Source organism: Lottia gigantea, assembly GCF_000327385.1.
Source record: "Lottia gigantea unplaced genomic scaffold LOTGIsca_16, whole genome shotgun sequence".
NCBI classification, from domain to species: Eukaryota; Metazoa; Mollusca; class Gastropoda; family Lottiidae; genus Lottia; species Lottia gigantea.
The window spans coordinates 2,809,089-2,818,449 of NW_008707965.1; the positions used below are offsets into that span (position 1 = coordinate 2,809,089).

A 9,361-nucleotide genomic window follows, 5' to 3' on the forward strand; every position below is an offset into this window, starting at 1 on the left:
ATTTAATAAGAGCTATTATCTGGCGCCAGGAAACAGTTCTTCCATAATGGTTTACCTTAATACATTGGGTTTTAATTGTAGGCTTTCTCGGGAATTTGGTGCCAAAGGTTCGAAACTCCTCCAGGGAGAAATATTAAAGGATTATTGCTCTTGCTATCTATTTGGTTGCGGCCTCTTTAATTGTTAATATATTAAAGTATTTGAAATGTTTCAGTCAGTCAATGTGATTTGGTGAAGACTATAAATTCCTTGGACAACAAACAACTTTAAGCAAAACCTCTACTGAAATTGGCCATTATTATGTTTTTCTCTGTCATGAATCAGCAGATGCTTTTGGGAGTAGGAAATTTTTCTTACCTTCATTTTCTGATAATTTTGATTGATCATGAATGGTTGTCTTGGGACTCCTGTAAAAGAGAGAATAAATATTAATCAATGATGCTTCATCCAAACTTTTTTGCATTTTTTAATTGTACTTTCTTGAATAAGATGCTGTCATATTTATGTTGCTGTTCGTGCCTTTATATTTATGACATTTATCACAAGTTACAAAAAATAAATGTGATTATTTTGCTAACATGTCAATGTTGAAGTCAGTTTGCGCATTTTCAATAATACTAAAAGACAGTAACATTCCCAGTCAACAGCAAGCCTGTTGAACATTCCCCAGTCAACAGCAAGCCTGTTGAACATTCCCCAGTCAACAGCAAGCCTATTGAACATTCCCCAGTCCACAGCAATCCTATTGAACATTCCCCAGTCAACAGCAAGCCTATTGAACATTCCCCAGTCCACAGCAAGCCTATTGAACATTCCCCAGTCCACAGCAATCCTATTGAACATTCCCCAGTCCACAGCAATCCTATTGAACATTCCCCAGTCCACAGCAAGCCTATTGAACATTCCCCAGTCAACAGCAAGCCTGTTGAACATTCCCCAGTCAACAGCAAGCCTATTGAACATTCCCCAGTCCACAGCAAGCCTATTGAACATTCCCCAGTCCACAGCAATCCTATTGAACATTTCCTAGCCAACAGCAAGCCTATTGAACATTCCCCAGTCCACAGCAAGCCTATTGAACATTCCCCAGTCCACAGCAAGCCTATTGAACATTCCCCAGTCAACAGCAAGCCTGTTGAACATTCCCCAGTCAACAGCAAGCCTATTGAACATTCCCCAGTCCACAGCAAGCCTATTGAACATTCCCCAGTCCACAGCAATCCTATTGAACATTCCCCAGTCAACAGCAAGCCTATTGAACATTCCCCAGTCAACAGCAAGCCTATTGAACATTCCCCAGTCCACAGCAAGCCTATTGAACATTCCCCAGTCAACAGCAAGCCTATTGAACATTCCCCAGTCCACAGCAAGCCTATTGAACATTCCCCAGTCAACAGCAAACCTATTGAACATTCCCCAGTCCACAGCAATCCTATTGAACATTCCCCAGTCCACAGCAATCCTATTGAACATGGTATATAACAATACTAAAATAACAGTAACATTTATTGGTTTTGATATAAATAATTGAATAACAAGTTGCTATGTTTTTTAATTAATAAACTTATAGATAATCATTGTTCTAGTTTAATAACTAACTATGATCCATTCGTATTCCCAATAGACTCGCAGAAAATCAATTTTCCCGTCTAGCCAAAGAATTGTGCTGATGTAAGCTGGGTGAATGAGTTGAAACTATAATGCGTGGTTTTATCAATATCTCCCACTTCAAACCAACCAGGCTGTATTCATACTTTTATTGGATTTTATACAACAACCAACTTAATATATATACCTCTAAAACTAGGTTTTAAAATCTATATTCAGACAATAATACCAATCAAACACTCTAGAATATAACCTGATAGATATGAGTTTCATTCTGTACAGCCTGAAGCACATGGGGGCTTGGTTTATACATTTTGTATTTTTTTTCATATCAGCTCCTCTGATCTGTATCACTGACAGGGAAAATCCTGATCTACATCATTGACAGGAGAAACCCTGATCTGCATCACTGACAGGAGAAACCTTGATCTGCATCAGTGACAGGAGAAACCCTGATCTGCATCAGTGACAGGAGAAACCTTGATCTGCATCAGTGACAGGGGGAAAACCTGATCTGCATCACTGGCAGGAGAAACCTTGATCTGCATCAGTGACAGGGGGAAAACCTGATCTGCATCACTGACAGGGGAAACCTTGATCTGCATCAGTGACAGGGGGAAAACCTGATCTGCATCACTGACATGGGAAACCCTATCCAGCATCCTGATATGGAGAAAGCTGCAAATGGGGAAACCAATTAACATTGGAAACTACTTCCTTTACATAAACATGAATTATACCAAGATTAAAATCATTAAAACACTTTCATTTAATTTTTAAATCTATATATTTATATATATTTTATACAAAATGTACTTATTCAAAATAAGTCATTCATTAAAACCTATTTCATAAATGAGGGGAAAGTGCTGTTTATGACTCAAAGAACCAAATACTATACTATAATACTTTACATATATTTACAGTACATTCAAATCAAAAATTTACAGCTCTAAATCTTTCGATAAAAAATATTTATCAACAAAATTTTGAAAAAGTTCGACAAATCAATCAGGACTGGTACATTAAGAGAAAACGGGAGATAATCAACAACCCTGATTGTGGTGATAAACCACTAATCCAATAATCAACAGTTATAAAACCTACTGGGCCAATATAGCTAAGAATAGGTAACTAATAGCAACCACCCAAACACAGACAGTGACTGACTGCTGATAAAATACTGGGTTGTCTGGACTTATCGGGTCAGAGACTCTACCATTTCAACTTCCAGGCCAATTTTACCAATTCCACTGTATAATATTACTGAGAATGGACTCTTCTGACAGCTGCACTTGTCTGCAGGAATCAAGAATCGAAATAGAAAATTCTGACCAAGATCTTACCTCATAGTTTCTTTACCGTGATGAAACTTTACGAAATTTAACTGATTCACATTCGGATTAAGAATATATTTTATCTGATTGGTTAATTATTTTTTTTATCTCAAATCAATTTAAGCAATTGATCAATTAAATTACAAATTCATCTTAAAGTCAAGTTTTCTTGTAATTTGTCTCAGATATTTTATCATATTAGGTTGATTTCTTACTATAACGTCTCACAAAGTAACAAACTTTGTTGAATGTTGTATGTATATGTATATTAACCAATACAGATGAACATTTCTTTGTATCCTATTAATACATACATTATTCTCTGCACATTCTTCTGCAGTAATACAATAATTAATGCAACTGAATTTTCACCTTGGCCTGTGCTTTTGTAATTTCAATTAGATACTGTTAAACAGCTTTCATCAACACAACAGTGAACAGTCAAGTCTTGGCTAAAGATCATATGTACCATAAGGTTTCAAATATACCTGATCCTAAAGAATCCAATTACATAACTTTAACTTTAAACCATTCCAAAAACCAGAGAATTGCTGAGGCCTGGCCTAACCCTGAGACCATTCTAATGGTACTATGTAATGATATTTCACCATAAATCACCAGTAGAGATGAGTATTTTAGACTCACTGTATCTATTTATTATTCCAACTATCAGCCTTATTTCATAAATCACTTCTTTTCTTCATAATTACAGTGTTTATTTCATGTTTTTGCCAGTCGTGTCTGACTTTGGTATCAAAATAAATGGATGTTAAGTAAATTGGGGATTTGAGGTAGAATTGTTGGAGAATTAAGAGTTGTCTTTCAAATGCAACATATAAAAAAAAAAAAATTTTGTATTTGGTCATTTTTGGCTTTCGAATCGAAAGGTACTTTTAAAGGTCAGTTCTGTCAACTTCATCAACAGAGGAAAATACCCAGAGGATAGACCCCTCAAAGATTTAAAAAAAGATCTACACACTGATCTAGCCAATCAATTACCTTCAGAATACAATTTCTAACATTTCCTCATCTGGTATTCCGTGCGATCACTTTTCAAAGTCTTGATTTTTTTCTCGTAAAATTCTAGTGATAAATTTATTAATGGTAATAGAATTGTATGTCAGTTGAGATAGCCATATTTTTATTAATTCCATTCTGTCTACGGCAATAAATTTAATCGTAAAAAACATTCAAAACTGAAATTTGATGCGTGTGTTTTTTTCTTTTGATCATAGAGTCAACCATCTTTGTTACGCGATCCTGTCTGCTCTAGACAATATAAACCGTTTTAAAACATAAAATAGACACAAATCGTTTAATCTCCCGTATTATTTTCCAACGATTCAGAACTCTTAAAAAGATTACCCCAAATTAATATCTTTGAAAAATCCATCAAACCTCAATTAAAATTATAACGAACTCTTTAACTCCCTTTACGACCCATAGGATAAGTTGGCTCAAAGCAAAAATATGTTTTGTATTTCTAATTTTATGATTTTTTCATGTTTTTAATCTTATTATTTCTTATCACTGAGTTTCAGGGTAAATTAAAGGGACCAATTGTATATTAGTTTCAGAAAAGTCATTTTTTTTAGCTAAGTAATCAGTAATAGTGTTCACAGATCAACATCAAAATTTTAGCCTACAAATCCATGTGTGTCCAGAATTGGCCACGTCTTTTCTTTTTGACTGTCTTATTTCACTAGTAGTAAGAACTAAATGAGAAAGAGGAAGCAAATTCTAGAATAATTTTCTATAAACTATAACATAGTATCCTTGTCAAATCAAGTAGGATTTCATTAATATCTGTATTATCATGAATGTATAATAAAGAGTTAGTAAAGTAACTTTATTCGAGAAGGATAGTTGATATTCATCAGTTGTTTTTTTATGGTCGTTAATAAACCGAGTAAATTATACACCTCAATTCTCTCTGTCTTTGAAGCTCTGACAATAAGACAATCTTATCTTAGTTTAATTTGGTCATTCGTCTCATCTGATTTTCATAAACCATCTATATCTTTGTCATATATTCATTTATTTTGTCTATCATCTGCTCCAACCAAATTATTACCTAGTCTGATTAGGTCTGTCTCAATGAAATGAGCACGTTGAAAAGATTACGTCTAGCCGCGAAACTGTTTTTTTATCAATTTAATAAGGGGTAATATTTTTACGTCCTCAGTCACTACCATCAATATCATTGACAATAAATGGTGATATATCACTCACTAGTTCTTGGTAGACACTCACTTATACTTTCTTTTCATGTCCAAAATTCATAAATATTTCCCCCCTTCCATCAAAATACACGTATAGTCATCTTTGTACTGGTAATCTTTAACGTCCAAAATTCAAATGATTCCCCCCTCCTATCAAAAAACCAACAGTCATCTTCGTACCGGTAATTTTTTCAATACGAAAAATTCACAAAAATTGACCCTCAGTCCTCCCCAGTAAAAAAGGGCAGCATATCTATACTTGACATGGTTCCTATACTGGTCTGAGCACTTGTCAATATTCAAGGTATTTCAGACCAAAGACTGCTTCAACTCATATAAGTTCATTCATTGAGCTAGAAATATCTGAGACATAGCTATCATTTCATTCATTGAGCTAGAAGTATCTGAGACATAGCTATCATTTCATTCATTGAGCTAGAAGTATCCGAGACATAGCTATCATTTCATTCATTGAGCTAGAAGTATCTGAGACGTAGCTATCATTTCATTCATTGAGCTAGAAGTATCTGAGACGTAGCTATCATTTCATTCATTGAGCTAGAAGTATCTGAGACGTAGCTATCATTTCATTCATTGAGCTAGAAGTATCCGAGACATAGCTATCATTTCATTCATTGAGCTAGAAGTATCTGAGACGTAGCTATCATTTCATTCATTGAGCTAGAAGTATCTGAGACATAGCTATCATTTCATTCATTGAGCTAGAAGTATCTGAGACATAGCTATCATTTCATTCGGCTATTGATATACACCAGAGTAATTGGGAAAGTGTCTGTTATTTTTTGAATTATTATCTGCGTGAAATGAAGTAGAACTTGTTGCAGTGTGCAATTAGGGAAATTTCTAGCATTGGTCCTGAACCATGTTCAGTATTTTGAGTATTTGAGATGAAGCTCTCGTTTCATTCATTGAGCTAGGAGTATTTGAGACGAGGCTATCGTTTCATTCATTGAGCTAGGAGTATTGGAGATGTAGCTATCATTTCATTCCGGTAATTGGGAAAGTGTCTGTTAATTTTTTCAATGATTATAACAAGTCTGCTTGAAATGAGTATAACTTGTCCAGCGTTCAGCTTCGTTAGTTTGTATTTAATCACAAGTTTACGGAAGTTCCAGTCTTACTTCATCAATAACAAAACTAGCGCTTGACTACAGACTCAAGCTGGAGAAGAATTCAGAATTTTCTATCTAATATTTTGGTATAACATCATTGAACATTTGTATGAGGCACAGCTCTTTTTCACAGACAAATCACAGTTATCAGCATATCTTTAGAACCTTGACTAAATAACTAGTTCTAAATTTCCGTCATTAAAATCGTGCCCAATTACAGAGCGAAGTGGTCTGAACCTTGTTTGGTATCATTCATTCAACAAATATCGACAATTAACATCTGACATCATTCAAACATTCGTTAGAACTCTGCACCATTCATTCCTATAAACATCATGGCTAACGGCAATAACCTCATAGTTCTTAGTCTAAATTTCAATGACGACGGCCAAACAGGAAATAGGAACAGCCATATTAATAAGATTGATAAAAAATGATATCTCGGAAATCTGTGTTCTCCAGACAAAGAAGACCAATAAGGTATTCAATGGAACAAGTTTAACACATATATATTTTCTCTGTGCCTTTTTTTTTTTATTTGCAAAATGTCTTAACAGAAAAAATATGTTTTGTCTTGAGAAAGATCGTCGGGTAGAGTAAGCATGTCCTGTCTGGTTCAATATGAACAAACATTCTTCAGTAACCATCTGTATTTTATTAGTATCAGTCCTCTCAGTAACATTCATAAATTCAGACGATAAAACTCAAATTGAGAAAAAAATAGGAAATCATCATTATAAGTTCAAGACATTACGAGGCCCCTAAGAGGATATGAATACGTAATGCGTAACCTAGAAAAAGATATTAAGAATGCCCAGTGTGTGTTATGATGAGACAGTTTATTCGGTAGACTCTACACGGACTGAATTAATCTAGATAATTACATTAAAATGTCCGCATTTATTTCAAAATATGGTCTTTTCTTTTCCCAGCCAGTAGACAGTAAAATAATATTTCAATGAAACATCCAGACAAATATTACAACAATGGGGACTGCGATGCCAACAATGTCATTATCGAACCAGTCTTTTTTCTCAACGTCAAGCTACCCCCAGGGACGTTCTGCCAACGTCCAAACTCAACTCTAATCATTATTGTAAAAGTTTTGACATCATATTAAGCAAATGAAAGTAGAAAATATTTTCACTCAAAGAAATGAGTGAGAAAAAAAACACGTATCTGGAAAAGTGGTCTTTTGAAATATATAAAACATGGCATTGGGTACTCCCGATTCACGCCAATTTCTTTTTAAATTAGAAGATAAAAGACTCTAGATATCATATTAAAAGATACGAAACTTTTTTAAATTAATAAACTGTCATTCAGAACGCAAAACGAGAAAAAAAACGTATCGAATACAGACATATTAGGACTATAAAGTAATAATATAATAAAATAAATCAAAGCTATGTTCGCTAAATTATGATTTTTGATATGAAAAATTGTGACAGGTCTTGTTTCAGATCATTGAACTAATGACTTATATGTTTTTTATCCCGCACTCAGCTAGACACTGATTTTTATCAAACATTCATTTATGTTTGAGGCTGATGGTTCGTTTGTCTGGGAGATAGGTGCAAAGTTAATTGGTTTCTTGAGTTGGCGTTTTTCAAAGTACAATAAATATCCTTAACACTAATCAAGCTCACAATCCATCTGCAGACAATATTTCAACAGTGAAAACATGTCCATTTATTCCCTTTTAAACAGTTTAATGTCCTAATTTACTGGATTAATGATGACAGATGACACCATGCAGTGTGCAAAGAGGGAAATTTTGCCAGGACAGCAGCATAAGCCTGCACTTTCAATTCCAATTATTGAGAGACATTATATATATTATATGTAGAGATAAATGACTCTTATGAAATGTCTTCAAACTGATATGAAATACGTACAGTCAAAAACCAAACTACGGCTGAACAATCACAAAACCTCAAGTTTTTAGGCGCAACGAAGTTCATAATAGCTTGTCATTGTGAAGATGTCAGAGCCCCTATTCCCTAATTCTTCTCTCCATTCAGATTAAAGTCTTGAAGCTAATAAAATAACAAAGACAACCTTCAAGTTTTTGTGGTCAACCTGCTTTCCACAACATTAAATTCCAAGTGGGTAAAAAACTCGTAGAACCAAGCAATCCTATAAAGAAAGGATTTTTTCATCAGCTTCAAGTACATTTGTCCGACACTTGGGGTTAAAATCACATTTTTTTATAATTTTTGACATCGTTCAAGTCTTGGATATTTTAATGAGAAAATCCCCCATAATTTGAAAATTATATGGTTGAATTATTATGATAACCAGTCACTATTAGATGTCAAGAAGTTTGCCTCTGGACAATTTTTTTTTGTAATATTCAAATGAGACAATGAAATATAAACTAACTGTTAAACTCTCATTTGGTTCTGTACATTTCCTATTTATAATTAATATACTTCCTCTATCTTCATACGGTGCCATACTGGTAAGAAAATTCAGCTTGAATTTGAATATAGAACAGAGGCCAGTTTCTTCAAAAATTAATCAAGAAATACATCTGATTGATTCATTTTAATTTAAAATCTACATGATCAAATCATTGTCCGTATTAATTCTTGAATTAATAAAATTATTCGCTCAATTCGTAAGAAAAATCTTCACAGAAATATAAATAATAGAATATGAATTTTAATGTTTAATATTTCCAATTGAAGTTATTCAGAAATAATTCAATTAAATTCACTTTTTGAAATTCTTCCATGAGACCTCCAAGGTACAACCCGAAGTGACAGTGTTTACTATTATCCTCAGGGTATTGAGGTACCCCAGGGTGAAAAACAAGGGCTGTAAGCAATAAGCCAGAATGATACAATCTTTCTGCTTTGATTGGCTGTATTTGCTGGTGCAATCCAATGAAATTGCTTCATTTAACGATACAATAAAGGTGACTATTGCAGTCAAGGTATAAGATGAAGCGTTCACTAGTTACCCCAGGATGAAAAACAAAGTCTTTAGATAAAGCCAGAATAACGTATGGTGGATGAATCAATAAATTGTCACGTCACATAAAAGTCCTATCAAA

At 33.9% G+C, this 9,361-nt stretch overlaps 1 protein-coding gene across 1 annotated transcript; it reads left to right on the forward strand.

The window, feature by feature from the left end:
• Nucleotides 1–786: 786 nt before the first annotated feature.
• Nucleotides 787–1,482, forward strand: LOTGIDRAFT_112946 (hypothetical protein; the record flags this gene model as incomplete). The annotated part of the gene is made up of 1 exon (XM_009051032.1): nt 787–1,482. A coding segment is annotated over one exon (696 nt), but the record flags the coding sequence as incomplete, so codon positions are not given.
• Between the last annotated feature and the right edge of the window lie 7,879 nt (nt 1,483–9,361).